The 19,386-nt window shown below is 36.9% G+C and overlaps 1 protein-coding gene across 2 annotated transcripts in view; it reads right to left on the bottom strand.

The window, feature by feature from the left end:
- Nucleotides 1-19,386, bottom strand: part of JAK2 (Janus kinase 2) — a 115,988-nt gene that overhangs the window by 80,414 nt on the left and 16,188 nt on the right. For both annotated transcript variants that reach the window (XM_042243421.2, XM_004004357.5), the window contains exon 3: nucleotides 4,709-4,959. In XM_042243421.2, the coding sequence (XP_042099355.1) occupies nucleotides 4,709-4,934 (226 nt within the window). In that variant the 5' untranslated portion in view covers nucleotides 4,935-4,959. The remainder of the gene's footprint in view (nucleotides 1-4,708; nucleotides 4,960-19,386) is intronic.

The following is a 19,386-nucleotide window of genomic DNA, read 5'->3' as shown; positions in this document are numbered from 1 at the left end:
TGAGCCACCAGGGAAGCCCCACTTTAGAAAATACATTTCCTTTAAGCATTTTTTTTTTTACAATTAGAAGTTATAACAGATCAAGATTCTTCATTAAATACAAATATCTCAATATTAAAACTTATTTATAACTTAATATAAATTATTTTATCATCAGAGCTACACCTAACAAAAGGTCATTCAACAAAGGGCATTTGGGGATGGGAACGGAAAGGAATTTGAAGATAATAGATATGTGAGTAGGTAGTCACGAAAGTCTAACTGATAAAGGGCTCAGACAGGTGAGAGGATTCCAAAAGATAACTCTATGGCCTCTTTTGTCTAAACCTTGCTGTTTCTACACTAGAACTAATTATCTCATATCTTTAACATAAAACTTGTCAAGGCTGTAGATATGATATCAGAATAACTGTCTTCTCATTTCACAGATTTCTGAATCAAGAAGACCATCTAGACATAATTGAGAGAATATAGGGAGAACCTGGATTTTAAACCTGATTCAATGACAGCTTTGGGTATCCTCACTGAGGAAGGAAAAATTTATTTTAAATACTGAAAAAAGAAAATTATCTGTGGCCAAGAGGGAGAAGTGTAGCAGACTACATTATTGCTCATAAATACTCCATCTTTTCCTCCCACTCCCTGAGAGGACCACCTCATCTGAGCCAACACTGGCTTGGCCATATGACTCAGTCTGGCCAATGGAAACTGAGCAGGAGTGATAGTGTGTTAGATCCAAAAAGAGGCAGCAGCGGGTATTTCATTTCCAGCAGCTCTCATGTTTTTTGGGGGGTTACTCCTTCAGCCTGGAATCCACACTGAGGCCATACATGGAACAAACACCTACCAGCTATTTCAGTTTACCATATGTGTTATAAATCATACCCATCAACATGTGGTGTTACAACTTCTCATGTGATTTCAGATAACCTTCCTTCTATAACTTCACACTAACTCACAGGATGCAACCTTTTCAACATCCACTTCCACATGCAAGCTTCCTGACTTATTTAAGGTAAAGTGCCAAATATATTGCACTATTTATATATATATTTTTTTACCACTTAGCATGTGCTGTTTTTTACTAAGTTGTTTTTTTTTTTTAATATCACCAAGTTTAGACTGTCATATCCCTAACCTTATTTTTCCTATAAGCCCTGTGGTTTTTACTGCACAATTCTGCAGAACACAGTGTCTTTTAGGAATACATATTTCACACCATAAAATAACTGACTACATCCTGAAAAAACAGACACAAATATCTATAATTCTAAGAGACCCAGATAACTTAGTTATCTATTAACTAAGCCACATAAGGGTAGAAAAGCAACTGGGGTAAGGTGATATTTAACCTTATGACCTGGTAATACCGGCAGATACAATCACATTGGGAGAATATGTTTCAACATATGAATTTGAATGTTTGTGTCTTTCTCCCTCAACCTATAGCATTCTATTCCTGGCCCTCCAAAAATAATATCCTTTCACATTCAAAATACATTCATTCCATCACAATAGCCCCAGGAGTCTTAACTCATTCCAACATCAATTCAAAGTCTGAGTTCAAAGTCTCATTTAAATATCATCTAAATCAGATGTGGAGAAGGCAATGGCAACCCACTCCAGTATTCTTGCCTGGAAAATCCCATGGACAGAGGAGCCTGGTAGGCTGCAGTCCATGGGGTCGCTAAGAGTCGGACACAACTGAGCGACTTCACTTTCACTTTTCACTTTCATGCATTGGAGAAGGAAATGGCAACCCACTCCAGTGTTCTTGCCTGGAGAATCCCAGGGACAGGGGAGCCTGGTAGGCTGCCGTCTATGGGGTCGCACAGGGTTGGACACGACTGAAGCAACTTAGCAGCAGCAGCAGCAGCAGCAAATCAGATGTGGATGAGACTAAAGCAAGGCTTCAGCAGTATGTGAACTGAGAACACCCAGATGCACAAGCTGGGTTTAGAAAAGGCAGAAGAGCCAAAGATCAAATTGCCAGTATATGTTGGATCATGGAAAAAGAAAGGAAATTCCAGAAAAATATCTACTTCTGCTTCACTGACTATGCTAACACCTTTGATTACGGATCACAACAAACTGTGGACAATTCTTAGAGAGATGGGCATACCAGACCACCTTACTTGCCTCCCAAGAAATCCGTATGCAGGTCAAGAAGCAACAGTAATAACGAGACATGAAACAACAGACTGCTTCAAAATCCGAAAAGGAGTACAACAGGGCTGTATACTGTTACCCTGCTTCTTTACCTTTTATGCTGAATACATCATGTGATATGCCAGACTGGATGAATCACAAGCTGGAATCAAGACTGCCAGGAAGTAATACTAACAACCTCAGTATGCAGATAACACTTCTCTAATGGCAGAGTGAGGAGGAGCTGAACAGCCTCTTGATGAGAGTGAAAGAGAGTGAAAAAAAGCGGTCTTAGAACTCAACATTCAAAAAACAAAGATCATGGCATCCAGTTCCATCGCCTCATGGCAAATAGAAGGGAAAAAGTGAAAGCAGTGATAGATTTTATTTTCTTGGGCTCCAAAATCACTGCAAAGCCATGAAATTAAAAGATGCTTGCTCTTTAGAAAAAAGAGACACAAACTCTGGTGGAATAAGAATCTCCACCAAGGCATCTTAAGCTACAACAAACCTAGACATCATATTAAAAAGCAGAGATGTCCCTTTGCCAACAAAGCTCTGTATAGTAAAAGCTACGGTTCTTCCAGCAGTTGTGTACAGATGTGAGAGTTGGACTATAAAGAAGGCTGAGTGCCAAAGAACTGATGTTTTCAAATTGTGGTTCTGGAGAAGACTTGTGAGTGTCCCTTGGACAGCAAAGAGATCAAACCAATCAATCCCAAAGGAAATCAATCCTGAATATTCACTGGAAGGACTGATGCTGAAGCTCCAATACTTTGGCCATCTGATGAGAAGAGCCAACTCATTAGAAAAGACCCTGATGCTGGGAAAGACTGAAGGCAGAAGGAGAAGGGAACAACAGAGGTTGGATGGCATCACAGACTCAAAGGACATGAGTTTGAGCATGCTCCAGAAGATGATGAAGAATAGGGAAGCCTGGCATGCTACAGTCCATGGGGTTGCAAAGAGTCAGACATACTTAGCAACTGAACAACAAGGTACAATTCATCCAGAGGTTCTCCAGCTGTGAACTTATGAAATCAAACAAATTATGTTTTTCTAAAATATAATGGTGGAAAAGACATAGGATAGATGTTCCAACAGGCATAGGACAAATATTTCCATTCCAAAAGAAAAGAAGAAATGAGTGACAAGTCTCAAATAAATCTAAAACCTAGTAAGGCAAATTCCATTAGACCTTAAGGCTGATGAATAACCCTCTAACTTGATACTCTGCCTTCCAGACCCACTGAAGCAGAGATCCCACCTGCAGGGCACACCAGGGCAACATTCCTGCCCCTCCAGCTTTGCTGAGCACCAAAGACTCCTGGCAGCCCTGCCCCATGCTTCCCTTTTTTGAAATATAGGTGGAGTCAGACATGCCTCCAAGGCCTTTGCATTCTCCACTAGTAGAGATACTTATTCCACCAAAGTTTGCTGCCTGCACCCCGCTGAGGGATAACTGCCGCACTAGGGGCTGCCAGAACCATAACCAGGGCAGCCAAGGAGCTCAGCAACAGCATTAATTTTTCACAACTATAAGCAGTCATGAGGACTCAAGCCACACCTTCAACCCTTCGCTTAGAAATGACTTGAAGTAAATACCCAATTTTATTGCTCGTAAGTTCCACATTCTATAAAGCACTGAAACATGAACATAACTCCGGCAAGTTCTTTGACACTTTATAACAAGGATCACTTTTCTTTCAGTTTCCAATAACATAGTCCTTATTTCCATCTGAGATCTTATCAGAATGGTCTTTATGGAACACAATTCTACCAATATTCTGCACAGGACTGCACAAGTGTCCTCTAAGAAAATTGTTTTCTTACAACTCTGCTTCTTTCTTTCCAAGTCCTCACCAGAATCTCCTTTAAAAATTTGTTCCCAACAACGTAGACTTTTTTTAGCATGCACCTCAAAACTCTTCCATTACCCAGTCCCAAAGCCACTTTTACATTTTTAGAAATTTGTTATAGCCCTTCCACTTCTCAGTACCAATTGCTGTTTTAGCTCATTCAGGATGCTATAAGAAAATTACCATATATGAAGTGGCTTATAAAAAACAGAAACATATTTCTCACATTTCTGGAGGTTGGGGAGTACAAAATCAAGGTGCTAGCAGATGTGGTGTCTAATGAGGACCCTATTCCTGGTTCATAGATGATTCATTTTCTTATTTATCTTCTCGCTATGTCCACAAATGGCAGGAGGGGCAAAGGAACTCTCAGAAATCTCTTTTAAAAAGGTACTAGTCCCACTGATGAGGGGTCCACTCTCATGACTGATTCATCTCTGGGAAACCCCACTTCCAAAGTCATCACACTGGAGAAGTAGGTCACAACACAAATTTGGGGGGAACACATTCATTCTATACCACTAGCTCAACATGGAATTTACCTTATATTCTACTTTAGTAATTTTCTCATTTTATATACATATGAAAACACTTGTCAGTCATGGAAGCATAAAAAATATATTAAGCAGGCACATTGTGTTAGAGTATAATAAACCAAGCATATATTAATAAGAAGAAAAACACTGTTTTTTAATACTTACCACAAGCTTTAGAAGCAGCAATACAAATCTCTTCAGCAACATACTCTCCAGTTGGAAACTTCAGATAATCCTCCTCAGCTTTCCCAAGGGAATGATAAAGATAGACCTGTAGGACTGGATCTATTTGCTTCACAGAGTTAGCATTTCCAGAAATATCACCATTCTGATGCACAGGGGATGTGGATGTTCCTTCCATTTCTGTCATTGTAAGGCAAGCCATTCCCATGCAGAGTCGTTTTCAGAACATTTGCCTGTAAGAGAAACCAAAGTTACAAATCAAAGTGACACTGACAAGTTATCCTTCATATATAAAGCAGTCCTCACTGATAGCATCGACTCTATCAAATCCATTAATTGAATAAGTACCATGCACAAGCATTTCTCAGAGATACTGAAGGTTTTGTTCCAGATCAGTGCAATAAAATAAGTCACACCAATTTTTTAGTTTCCCAGTACATATAAAAGTTACATTTACACTATACTGTACTCTATCAGGTGTACAATAGCATTATATCTTTTAAAAAATCCACTGTACATACCTTAACTGAAAATGCATCATTACTGTTAACCATCACATGAAACTTCAGCAATTTGTAATCTTTCCACAATAGCAACTCTCATAAGGATATAAGATACATACTGCAGGAAATCATAAGGATATAAGATACATACTGCAGGAAATCATAAGGATATAAGATACATACTGCAGGAAATCATAAGGATATAAGATACATACTGCAGGAAATCATAAGGATATAAGATACATACTGAAGGAAATCATAAGGATATAAGATACATACTGCAGGAAATCATAAGGATATAAGATACATACTGAAGGAAATCATAAGGATATAAGATACATACTGCAGGAAATCATAAGGATATAAGATACATACTGCAGGAAATCATAAGGATATAAGATACATACTGCAGGAAATCATAAGGATATAAGATACATACTGAAGGAAATCATAAGGATATAAGATACATACTGAAGGAAATCATAAGGATATAAGATACATACTGAAGGAAAAAAAAAAACTGGCAAACCGAATCCAGTAATTTTTAAAAGAATAATAAATCCTGACTGAGTTTGGCAATTCCCTGGTGGTCCAGTGGTTAGGACTTGGCATTTGCTGTCAGTGCTGCGGTCCAGGTTTGATCCCTGGTCAGGGAACTAAGATCACAACCCACGTGGTTCAGCCAAAAAAAAATCTTGACTGAGTTACTTATACCAGAAATGCAAGGTTAACTGAATAATCAAAATTCAATCAATAAAATTTACTAATTATTAGAATAAATGAGAAAAGTAATATATGATCATTTCACTAAATGCCAAAACTGAATTAAACTTCTATAATAGTTCGTGATAAAAACTCAGCAAACTAGGTTTAAAAGCAAACGTGTGTAATTAAGAGTAATTACAAAAGACCTAAAATTAATAACTTAATGGCAAAATATCAAACTTGTTTTCCCTGAATTAAAAAACTTAATATGCCTGTCTAAAATCATGTCTTCTAATCAATATTGTAGTAGAGTCCTGAACAGTGCAATGTGGCAAAAAAAAAAAGAAATAAAAGGTATAATGGAAAAGGTAAAACTATCATTATTCACACATGATATGACTGGGTACATAGAAAACTTACTAAAGTGAGCTTATAAGATCACAAGATACAAAGCCAATATATAAAAGTCTATTGCAATTCCCATATGCCAGAACCAATTAAAAAATGAACATTTTAAACTGATAGTGAAGTTGCTCAGTCATGTCCGACTCTTTGCAACCCCGTGGACTATAGCCCACCAGGCTCCTCCATCCATGGGATTCTCCAGACAAGAATACTGGACTGGGTTGCCATTTCCTTCTCCAGGGGATCTTCCCGACCCAGAAATCGAACCCAGGCCTCCTGCATTGCAGGCAGACAGTTTAACCTCTGAGCCACCAGGGAAGCCCTGATATAATTTATAACAGGAATCAAAAAGTCAAATATGTAAGGACAAATTTATTGAAATATCTGTAGGAACTCTGAAATGAAAACATTGCTAGAAGAAAAAAACAAAAGGCCAGAAAATTTGAATAGATATTTTTCTAAAGAAGACATACAGATTGCTAACAGAAACATGAAAAGATACTCAACATCACTAATTATTAGAGAAATACATATCAAAACAATTAAGCATCATCTCACACCTTTCAGAATCACCATCATCAAGAAGTCTACTAATAATACATGCTAGAGAAGATGGGAGGAAAAAAGAACTCTACTACAATAGTGGTGGGCATATACACTGGTGCAGTCTCTATGGAAAAAAGTGTGGAGTTTCCTCAAAAAACTAAAAATAGAATAACCATATGATCCAGCAATTCCACTCCTGGGTACATATTCAGAAAAACCAACAACACTAATTTGAAAAGCTACAAGCACCCCTACATTTATAGCAGCACTGTTTCTAGTTTTTCTTCTTCTATTTGCCATGAAGTGATGGGACTAGATGCCATGACCTTCATTTTTTGAATGCTGAGTTTTAAGCCAGCTTTTTCACTCTCCTCTTTCACCCTCATCAAGAGGCTCTTTAGTTCCTAAGACATACACACTACCCTGTATGAAATAACATGGATATACTGTATAGCACAGGGAATTATAACCATTATCTTGCAACAACTTTCCATGGAGTACAATCTGTAAAAGTACTGACTCACTATGCTGTATACCTGGAACTAATATTGTTAGTCAGTTATATTTTATGACAAATACAAAAAATAAAAGCCAAGAACAAAACATGGTGATAGACAATGATAGGAAAGTCAATGTTGTCCAGATATTGATTCTTCTCCAAATTGATCTATAGATCCAACACAATCCCAACTGAAATTTTAGCAGCTTACTCTATGGAAATTTACAAGCTAAAATCTATATGAAAAACAAAAAGGACTTACAATAGCCAAGATAATCTTGAAGAGCAAAATGGAGAATTTATACTACCAGACACCAAGATTTATTATAAAGTCAGAGTAATTAAGTCAGGTTGGTATTGGAATAACTACAAATAAATAGGCATATGAAACAGAATACCAAAAAAAAAAAAACCTCACATATGGTCACCTAATCAGAAAAAATGCCTCACTACATTTCAGTGGAGAAGAAATGATTATTTTTTCAAAAAATGTTTCTCAGTCAATTGGTTATTCATATGGGAGGTGAAAAAAAAAAGAAAAGAAAAGAACTTTGACCTCAAGTTTATACCATACATAACTACTAATTTGAGATGGATAATTGACCAATATGCATAAGGAATAAACTTTTTCTGGAACAAACATTTCAGAGAAATGGAGACCATCTTCATGACAATAGAAACATCTTTCGATAATAAAATAAGAGGGGAACAACATTTAAACACACTTAAAAAAAAATCACTGCAGACAGTGACTGCAGTCATGAAATTAAAAGACACTTGCTCCTTGGAAGAAAAGCTATGACAAACCTAGACAGTGTATTAAAAAGCAGAAACATCACTTTGCCAGGAAAGGTCTGTAGTGTCAAAGCTACGGTTTTTCCAGTCATCATGTATGCATGGGAGAGTTGGACTATAAAGAAGGCTGACTGTCGAAGAATTGATGTTATCGAACTATGTTGCTGGAGAAGATTCTTGAGCGTCCCTTGGACTGCAAGGAGATCAAACCAGTCAATCCTAAAGGAAATTAACCCTGAATATGCTTTGGAAGAACTGATGCTGAAGCCCCAGTACTTTGGCCATGTGATGTGAAGAGTCAAATCACTGGAAAAGACCCTGATGCCGGGAACGTCTAAGGGCAGGAGAAAAAGGGGATGACAGAGAATGAGATGGTTGGATGGCATCACCAACTCAATGGACATGAGTTTGAGCAAACTCCAGGAGATAGTGAAGGACAGGGAAGCCTGGCATGCTGCAGTGAATGGGGTCTCAAGGAGTCGGACATGACTTAGCGACTGAACAACAACAAAAGGAGATACAAAATTGTCCAAAAGCACTTATGAATAACTACTGAAATCACTAATAATTAGGGAAATATAAATTAAAACCATAAGATATGCTCACACACCCATTAAAAAGGAAAATTTAATACCAAATGTTTAAAAAGTTGTAGAGAAATTAGAACTCTCATTGCTGGTGGGAATGTTAAATTGAACAAACAGTTTGCAAAAATGTTCAGCACTTCCTTACAAAGTTATACATATACTCATACCATGATCCAACAAGTCCACTTCTTGGTAATTTAGCTATAAAGTGCACCCTTTTTTCCTTGCTACTTCCTCCTTCAGGCTACCCGAAATGAAGACACAGTAGCTGAAGCTATACAATGACTCTCTTGCAACCACAAGGTAACCATGAGGATGGAAATCAATGCAAAGGTTGGAAGAACAGAAAGTTAGCAGGTAACTAGTTTCTTGACAACCAGGGAGTCACTAAGTCCAACAGAGAGAAACAATAAATCCAATATTATTTGCAAGGCTTCCCTGGTGGTTCAGTGGTAAAGAATCCTCCTGCCAAAGCAGGAAATGCAGGTTCAATCCCTGTGTCAGGAAGATCCCCTAGAGTAGGAAATGGCAACCCACTCTAGTATTATTGCCTGGGAAATTCCATGGACAGAGAAGCCTGGCAGGCTATAGTCCATGGGATCACAAAGGAGATTATTTGTATATTCCAGTTATCTGAAGCCAAGTCAAATCGAAACTGATGTCCTTCTCCAGATTTCAACTCTTGTACAACCTAAAACATTTTAGTAAATAAGTTAATCTTTTCTTTGAATTTCTGCCCTTCCAGGGCTCTCCTATCTTGCATTTACGATAAATGCTATTTGCATTCAAACCAAGTCAAGAAGATATGTTATCTTCAAGATTGTACAGGATTAAGTCAAAAGGATTTCACAAAAAAGTATGCTTATTTTTTAAAAGAAATATGTTCAAAAAGGCATTCTCTCACCAGCTTCAAATCTGAGGTCTGATTTTAGCAGTTTCAAAAGAAGCAAAAGAATTTCTTTTTCTTTAACAGAAGCAAAAGCAATTGCTGAGGCAAAGCATAGAAAGCCAGTTGGATCTCATGTAGTTTCTTAGCTCAAAATCACAGAAACTCATAAGCAAAAAGTTATGATCAGAAAATCTGTAACACAGAAAATCCTTTCCTTCTGTTCCCTTGTGTACTTTGTCCATAACACCATTCTAGAAGACAAACGGTTATTTTCTCCATAATCCCTCACCCTCAACTACTAAACCTAAAAAGTTCATTGAGAATAGTTTGAGAAAAGCACAAAAATTATTATTAAAGGTGCTGGGAATAATATCTAAATACAACTTCTCATTATTCATGCTCATACAGATTGTCATTTTGCCTTTTTGATTTAAAATGAAACTGTATGGCTAGGAGTGAATCATATGGTATTTGAATTATGCACCAATAAAACATTTTTAAAATATATGTATTTTTAGGAAAAATAGAAATGTTAAAACAATTACCCCAGATACCTGTGTAGCATCAAAACAAGTAAACTTCTGTTGTCTTTCTCCCTTCATATTTCTACTAGTTTGTCCATTTCTACCATATATTTGGCTATCCAAACATACTTTTCACTTCACATTTGATCAATTATGTCTAATCCAAGTGTGGGGACAGCCAAGACAATTACATAACATAAACTGCACAAGAACAGAGACAGTGCAGCCTGAATTTGTCAGGAATGTCAGAAATGGTAATAGGAACATAATGTTTTCAACAGAAATGATCAGTGAATAAGAATTTGGATTTAATTCTCAGTAATTATTGTTCTAAAAAGTTCTAAGATATGAAACAATACATATACTGTTTCAAAACATTTAACAGAATATATACAGTGAAATGACTGGTCTATGCATAAACTTGGCTCAATCACCAAACGTACATAAGTGAAAGGGAGGAATCCATCCTCAATCTGAGCTGATTGAGTGACTAGGTATATACAAAGTGCCAAAATAGATAAAAAGAGTAAGAAAGAAGAAATGAATTTTAGATATTTACAGTCAGAAGCACCTATAAGGCAATTAAAAGGAATATTTGTAGTAACTGGCTTGATATATGAGTAGTTAAGAATGATTTCTTAATTTGGGGTTTGAGAAACTGGGTATCCAGTATTATAATTCACAGAATAGAATATATGGAACACAAGGATAGTTTGGGAGGAATGATTAATTCAATTTAGCATAAAATGAACTGAGTTACCTATGATACATACAGACTGAGATATCCCAAAGGCAGCTAGATTTATGCAGGCTAAGGAAAACATAGCGTGCTTTTGTGACAGATTTCACAGTCAGTACACATAAAGGTAGCTATAGCCATAGATGCATATGACATCCAGATATAAGGTATGAGGTAGGAAGAGAAGATGATAGATCAAATCCTTGAGGTCACAACATTTAACATTATCCAGAAAAGTCACAGATGGAGGGCATAAAGAAGAATGTAGCAAAGATCTTGAAAATAAATGGCCAGAAATAGAAGAAAACTAGAAATAACTGTATAAAAATTGATTAGTGCATTTTTCTATGTGTATATTTTAATAAAAATATGGTTCCCTTTAGGGAAAAAAAAAAAAACAGAAGAGAAGAATTATCTATGAGAAGAATTATCAATCATCATGAAGAAGTTAAATAAGAAACAGAAGGGAAAAAATCAGCTGAATTTAGTAATTAAGAAGTAAAGACCACCTACAGGGAAAGAATCTGAAGCGTTAACGATGGCTTTTTCTTTTCATTTGGTTTCATTATTTTGAGTTCTCTAATCTCAAGCATTGTTTTCAACTTAGGACTATTACCCAGAAGAATACAGGCGTTCCCAAACATTCAAAAACTCAAAGTTTACCTCAAAAGCAGCATTGAAGAAGTTATTTTCTTAAGATGTAATAAACCATACAAAGAGTAAATCCAAAAAGAGGATGATATCAGGTCCAGAAAATAGATCTAATCCTGGAAAGTAATAAAGTTAAGTTATGATGAAAGTTGAACAGCAGGCCTGAGGCACACTCAGAGCAGATAGGAACAGAGGAGCTCTAGAAGGAAGATTTCAGAAAAAAGTGTTAGACTGCTTGCTATGATTAGTTCAAAACAAAACAAAACACCCAGAGTGGACATGATAAAGGAAAACAGTGAAAAGAAAAAAAGGCGATTCTAGTGGGAGAAAACGTTATAAGAAAGGAGATGAAATTATAGCATACTTCTAGGCTCCATAATAAACAATCCTCAGTATAATATAAATATTGTTGTGTTAACTATGGTTACTGAACAGAACATAAATGGCTGAGAGGTGAAAACATGGAGGGAAGCTAAACTAAAGCTTGGGAAAGAAGCACTAACCTTAGAAATTGCGAAATCAATAAATAATGCCAATGGTTGCTGAACAAGAAATAAAGTCACAATATTACTGTAGGTTACAATGATAGCCAATATAAGAAATAAAATAGTGAAAGCTGTAATCTGAAGAAAAGAGGAGGAACATGGTGGTACAGGTAAAACAGAGACTTAACTACCAGAAGTTAACAGAGTTAAAACCGTCTCCCTCTGGAGAAAAGGATTAAAGTTGGAAGCACAGAGTTTTTCATTGTAACTGGATTGTTATTAACGCTTCTGTGTGATCTGACTTTTTAAACCAATATAAATGAAACATCTATGGGAAAAAAAATTATGAGAGTAATTAGGAAATAAGAAAACCACAGTGACACGGCTACTCTTAAAGGTGAAAAGCAAAAAAGAAAAAGTTTAGCTGCTGGGCTTCCCTGGTGGTACAGGGGTTAAGAATCCACCTGGGAATGCAGTTTGATCCCTGACCTGGAAAAATGCCACAGGGCAACCAAGCATCACAAATACCAAGCCCCTGCTCAAGAGCCCACAGGCTACAACTACTGAGCTAGAGGGCTTCAAGTACTGAAGCCCATGTGCCTAGAGCCTCTGCTCCACAGTGAGAAGCCCACATCTGCAACTAGAGAGCAGCCCCCACTCTCCATAGAGAAAGCCCACAGGCAGCAATGAAGACCTAACAAAACCCCAAATAAATAAATTATAAAAATCCCAAATAGGATATTTTTAAGGTATTCAGTACTACCACCATTGTAGATCTAAAATATCTGATCAACCTTAATTATACAAACCCAGTTTGAATTAATCTGCAAAAAAAAAAAAAACAAAAAAAAAAACCTTGTAAGAACTTAGGAAACATACCTTCATAAACTTTTCATGGAATATAGATGCTTAAATATTTAATTTATAATCTACTGTAAGAATTACTAGCCCCAATTCCTCTCCCTTATCTGGTCTTATCACATTGTTCACCTTGATTTCTTCTTTGACTCCCTTCATCTTTAAAATAATGATACAATCACTGTACATCATCTTGAAATAATTTAAAACAATGGTTCTCACCCTGGTTGCAAGTTACAGTAACAGGGAATTCTATAAATACCAGTGCCTGAGACCAAAGAAAGGAATGATATGGTCTGATAGAAACTTTACAGTAATTATTAGTCATGATCAAAGAAACAAAGGCAAGATTAACAGGCATGAAAAGAACAAACAGCTATAAAAGAAAATAATTTCAGTAGAACATGTCAGACAACGATTACTCAGAAACAGATGAAGAGCAGTAAACTGGAAGGTAATACTAAGACATTCAACCAGAAAGCAGCATGATAAAGACAAAAAAACTGAAAAGACAGTTAAGAGGCCTGGAAAACAATCAAGAAAACTATTTTTCAAGAGTGAAAAAAGGTATTCTCAGACATTTCAAAGCTATATGAAGATAAACTACATACATATTCTGACAAAAGGACTATTAAAAGATACATTTTAATGAGAAGAGAATTCTGACAGGAAGTACTTAAATACAGCAGTAAGCACCAAAATTGATAAATTATTGGTAAATGGTAATAGATACTGACACGTGTTTTTAAGTGAGAACAACAACAAAAAAAAACCCCTCAAGAAATATGTGACTCTGGGAGGCTAGAAGGAATCCTTATCACCAGAAACAGGGAATTCAAGGTTGAGAAAGCTATATAAACTTAGTTACTTCATTAATTTGCTACCCCACGCCCAAAGCCCTTTGTTGTATCAAAACTTCACAAATATTTCTTTGTTTAAAAGGGTATATCAACAGCCTGATCTGGTCACGTCTTAGGTCTTATATCTATGGGACTTCCATATGTATGAAATAAAATTTGTTTTTCTTCTGTGAATCTGTCTTGAGTCAATCTGATTATTAGGCCAGCCAAAAGAACCAAGTGACAAAGAGGGGAAATTTACCTTCCTCAACAGTTTTGGTATAATCAGCAGGATCTTCCTTTGCTGGAAAACTGCCTGTTCCAGGACTGCTGCTGCTGAGAAATCCTAGAACCTCTGACAAGAGATGGCAGCAGGGAAGGATTCTTACTGTCAGCCTTCTGGATCTTTGTCTATAGGGGTCCAGTGAAAGCAAAAGTGATGACAGACCTTTTTCTCTTTCTAAATTTACACTAACAGAAGAAACTATTTGTGTAACAAGTTTCTTTGGCATAGCAACTATTGTAAATTTAATTTGAGCACTCCTGGTTTCTATTGTTCCTTTTCCTCCCAGAGATGGGCACCTTTTTTTTTTTTTTTTGGCTCTGTTGTATCATTTGTACTAAGGAGGAAAATCCACAGGGTAGAACACAGGCATAAGCCCTATAAGCATGCTGTTTGAACCAGCTTTCACAGACTAGTGAGTTCAGTTCTCATCAGATGAGTATGAGGATTTTCATTTCACCTTGTTCTATATCCTGAGAGCTTGGCTTTGTGTCCAGTGAAACTATTCTCTCTGATCACTACCATCTAAAAAGTACACTTGTCAGGGTATACTCAGTGACCAGTCAAATAGACTGGGGTGCTGAGACATGAAGTCACAAGCAGCAATCTGTCCAGCAGTGTAAGCCCTCAGGGTAATTGGTCACAAGGGGTCCCAGTCCATAGGGGACTCTGTCATCTCAACCTTTGTTGTTTTATCAGTGCTGGGAAAGCCCCATTCCAGTAACACCTGCCTGCTGTCACAGATTAGCAGATCTGTAATCAGAGGTGTCTTATATTCTTGGGAAAATCAGAAACACAGTTTTCAGCATACAATTCTTACCACCTATGCAACAAAAGACTTTCCCTTCTTAGACTATCTTTGTGATATCTTTTTGGATACTGTGAGAGCTGATTCTTTGTACTCTCTTTGAGAACACCTCTTGCATCCATAGTTAAGTCATAAAAATGCTTATTTATGGTTTAAGTCACTATTAAGAAGATCCTACTCCTCAATGCTCAGACAGTGGATCCTTCAAAGTGGAAAACCTTCTAATTTTCTCATCTTAAACAACTGTATTATTGGTACATATGGGAAGACCAAAGTTAAAAGTGGATATGAAGAAATATAATGATTAGCCTTAGGTATTCCTTTAACAAGATAAAAGAACAGAAATTAAACTCAGAACAAAATTAAAAATCAAATCTGACATAAATCCCCTTTCTCCTCCCTCTTACACACCTCTTGCCCCCATCTCTCTATCCCTGACCTACCAGAAGATCATCTAGATGTAGGGGCCCTGCACTAAACACTACCCCCCTCATAGAGATGGCCAGAACCTGTCCTAGGACCTTCTGCAAATAATCAGGTAATGACTCAGCTACAGGCCAATATTCAAGGCACGACAGGAATGAAATTAGAGGCTTTCTCCCCTACAGCGAATTGGACTGAGGTCATATCATGCCCTATAAATAGTAATTGCCCTAAAGTTCTGGTAATAGGCAAATGTACTCCAAAACTGCCAAGAGAAAACCTGCATTCTTTCTCTGTCCCTTAAAGATGTAAACTTTACTGTATCTTTGAATGTAAACGTTCCAGAAGGCGTATTTAAAAAATGCCCAGGCTCACCTGAGACTAAAGACAGAAAGAGGCTTTTTTAAAAATATAAACTGCTAAAAGCGTTCTCGTGCCCAAACTGTAGAACACAGCCTTCTTAAGGTTACTTGTCAAAGACGAACACAAATCTTTAAAGTATTCTTCATAAACATTAACAGAAAGCTTTAAAGGTATGTATCTTTAACTTGTTCCACAAAAGACACAATTATGTATAAATTAGTGAGTTTTGTATTGTACTTGATTCATGGCCAAAGTTCTGGAATAGAGCTCCAAGATCTCTTGTCTGTCTGCATATTTTATCTATGTATGTACATTATAGATTTATTTTTGCACCTCCAGACAGTATTGCTAAAAATAATTGGTAAAGAGCTCTATGCAGTTGACTTAAGAGAAAAGTAAGCATTTATGTAAACCAAGCATACGCATGCATCTAAGTCACTTCGGTCATGTCCGACTCTGTGCAACTCCATGGACAGCAGTCTCAGGCTCCTCTGACAGGCAAGAATACTAGAGTGGGCTGCCGTGCCCTCCTTCAGGGGATCTTCCCAACCCAGGGATCAAACCCGTGTCTGTTACGTCTAACCTGCACTGGAAGGTGGGTTCTTTACCACTATTTGTCACCTGGGAAGCCTCAAACCAATTTTAGTCTCATACACATAGAAGATAATCCAAATGTTTTTCATGTTTATATGATCTGGGATGATCTCTGATAATAAAGCTTGCTTAAGTTTATTGCTTTAATAAAAACAAGCATGTCTTCAAAACTCAAGAAAAATACCTTAAGTTGATCATTAATTATTTCATGTCTAATGCAAACATAATTATTACAAACAAATGTTTTAAATAAATTTAAATAAGACAATAATTTATACCAAGGTAAACTAAATAATGGATATATATTGACTATCTAAATCATTTCTAGACAGGATGGTATACTGAGATACTGATTGCTAAAAATAGTCTGTTTAGTTTTGACTTTGTAATTTTTTCAGAGGCAAAGGATACTTGGGCCTATTAATAAATATGTTTTAGGCCACAATGAAAAAAATTATTATAAGAAAGAATATACTTCTAAAATTATTGAAATTTATAACTTTGCTAATCTAAACTACTACAGAATGTAACATCATATATTAACACAATGTTTGTTAATATATGATCGTTCACAATTGCCAGCTTCCTAGTTTTCACTGGAAAGTAAAGATCACAGTTTAAAAGGCTGGAAGAAGAGCTAAGACAAGAATGAACCAAAGAGAAAATGTCAGAACACAGAGTAATAAGTATAAACTAACTCTACACAAATATGTACATTGGCGCTGAAAGAATGTAGGCGCCCTCTCTGAAAAGTGAGAAGCAGTGAAGCACCCATGAGCACCATCTCCTAACTGTGGAAGGATTTGCCGTAACTTCTATAATTTTAATGTATCTTTTTCAAACTGTAGTCATGGAATATTGGTGAGTTATGACTAACATTTATCTGAAAAGTACAGAGGTTATCTATAGTTTACATAGATAAATGGATAATATAAATCTACAGCTTTATACTTTGTAAACAGGTAAATAAACATTTATTATCTATATATAAACAGAAAAAACTAGTTTCACAAACTATAAAATAGAGTACATGCAAGATTTCTACTTAAAATAGGAAATGTGTTTCAGTTTATTAAATTTTTACTACAGTTACTTACATAGTTTTGTATGTGTAGCTGTGTTGGGCCATAACATACAGTGTCTTTCTTACTGTGGAATGACCCAATGTGTCTGAAAAGCCACTGCTGTTATATCACAGTAAACTGAACAACAAAAAAGGTGTATGCAGCCAGCTAAAAAAAGAGTTGAATAAAAACACTGAAATTCTTTTAGCCAAAAAAGACATTTGTTGTTGCTAAGTCACATCCAACTCTTTGCAACCTCATGAATTAAAGCACACCAGGCCCCAGAGTTTGCTTAGATTCTGTATAGAGTCTGTGATGCTATCTAACCATCTCACCCTCTGCCATACCCTTCTTCAACTGCCTTCAATCTTTCCTAGCATCAGGGTCTTTTCAATAAATCCTCTTCTTGCATTAGGTGGCCAAAGTATTGGAGCTTCAGCATGAGTCATTCCAATGATTAATCACGGTTGTTTTCCCTTATGATTGACTGATCTCCTTGTTGTCCAAGGGACTCTCAAGAGCTCTTCTCCAGCAATTTGAAAGCATCAATTCTTTGGCGCTCAGCCTTCTTTATGGTCCAACTCTCACATCCATACATGACTACTGGAAAAACCATAGCTTCGACTATACAAGCCTTTCCAGAAAAATAATGTCTCTGCTTTTTAATAAATTTGTCATAGCTTCCCTTCCAAAGAGTGACTTTTAATTTCATGGCTGAGTCACCATCTGCGGTGATTCTGGAACCTAAGAAAATAAAATCTGTCACTTTTTGCCCTTCTATTTGCTGTGAAGTTATGGGACTGGATGCCATGATCTTAGTTTTTTGCATGTTCAGTTTTAAGCCAGCTTTTTCACTCTGCTCTTTCACCCCCATCAAAAGGCTCTTTAGTTCCTCTTTACTTTCTGCCATTAAAGTGGAATTATCTGCATATCTGGGATTGTTGATATTTCTCCTAGCAATATTGACTCCAGCTTGTGACACATACAGCCTGACATTTCACATAACATACTCTGCATAGAAGCATAAGCAAGGTGACAATATACAGCCCTGTCATACTCCTTTTCCAAATTTGAACCTATCAGTTGTTCCATGTCCAGTTCTAAATGTTGCTTTTGACCCACAGACAGATTTCTCAGGAGACAGATACAGGGGTCTTGTATTTCCATCTCTTTAAGAATTTTTCAGAGTTTGTTGTAATCCACAGTCAAAGGCTTAAGTGTAGTCAATGGAGCAAAAGTAGTTGTTTTTCTGGATTTCCCTGGCTTTCTCCATGATCCAACAAATGCTGGCATTTGATCATTTGTTTGTCTGTCTTTTCTAAACCCAGCTTGTACATCTGGGAGTTCTCAGTTCACATACTGCTGAAGCCCAGTTTGAAGGATTTTGAGCATAGCCTTACTAGCATGTAAAATGAGCACAACTGTACAGTAGCGTGAGCATTCTTTGGCATTGCCTTTCACTGGGACTGGAAGGAAACTGACCTTTTCCAGTCCTGTGGCCACTGCTGAGTTTTCCAAATCTGCTGACACTTCAACAGCACCATCTTTTAGGATTTGTAATAGCTCAGCTGGAATTCCGTCACCTCCACTAGCTTTGTTTGCAGTGATGCTTCCTAAGGCCCACTTGACCTCACAATCCAGGATGTCTGGCTCTAGGTGAATGGCCACACCATCGTGGTTATCCAGGCCATAATGATCTTTTTGTATAGCTGTTCTATGTATTCTTGCCATGTCTTCTTAACTCTTCTGCTTCATTAGGTCGTTACCGTTTCTGTCCTTTATCATGACCAACCTTGCATGAAATAGTCCTATGATAGCTCCAGTTTTCTTGAAGAGATCTCTAGTCTGTCCCATTCTATTGTTATCCTCTACGTTTTTGCACTGTTCACTTAAGAAGGCTTTCTTATCTCTCCTTGCTGTTCTCTGGAACTCTTCATTCAGTTGGGTGTATCTTTCCCTTTCACCCGTGCCTTTCATTTCTCTTCCTTCCTCAGGTTATCTGTAAGGCCTCCTCAGACAACCACTTTGCCTTCTTGCATTTCCTCTCCTTTGGGATGGTTTTGGTCACTGCCTCCTGCACAATGTTACGAACCTTGTCTA

The sequence above is a fragment of the Ovis aries genome, chromosome 2 (assembly GCF_016772045.2).
Source record: "Ovis aries strain OAR_USU_Benz2616 breed Rambouillet chromosome 2, ARS-UI_Ramb_v3.0, whole genome shotgun sequence".
Classification (NCBI taxonomy): Eukaryota; Metazoa; Chordata; class Mammalia; order Artiodactyla; family Bovidae; genus Ovis; species Ovis aries.
This window is presented reverse-complemented; position numbering and strand designations above follow the sequence as displayed.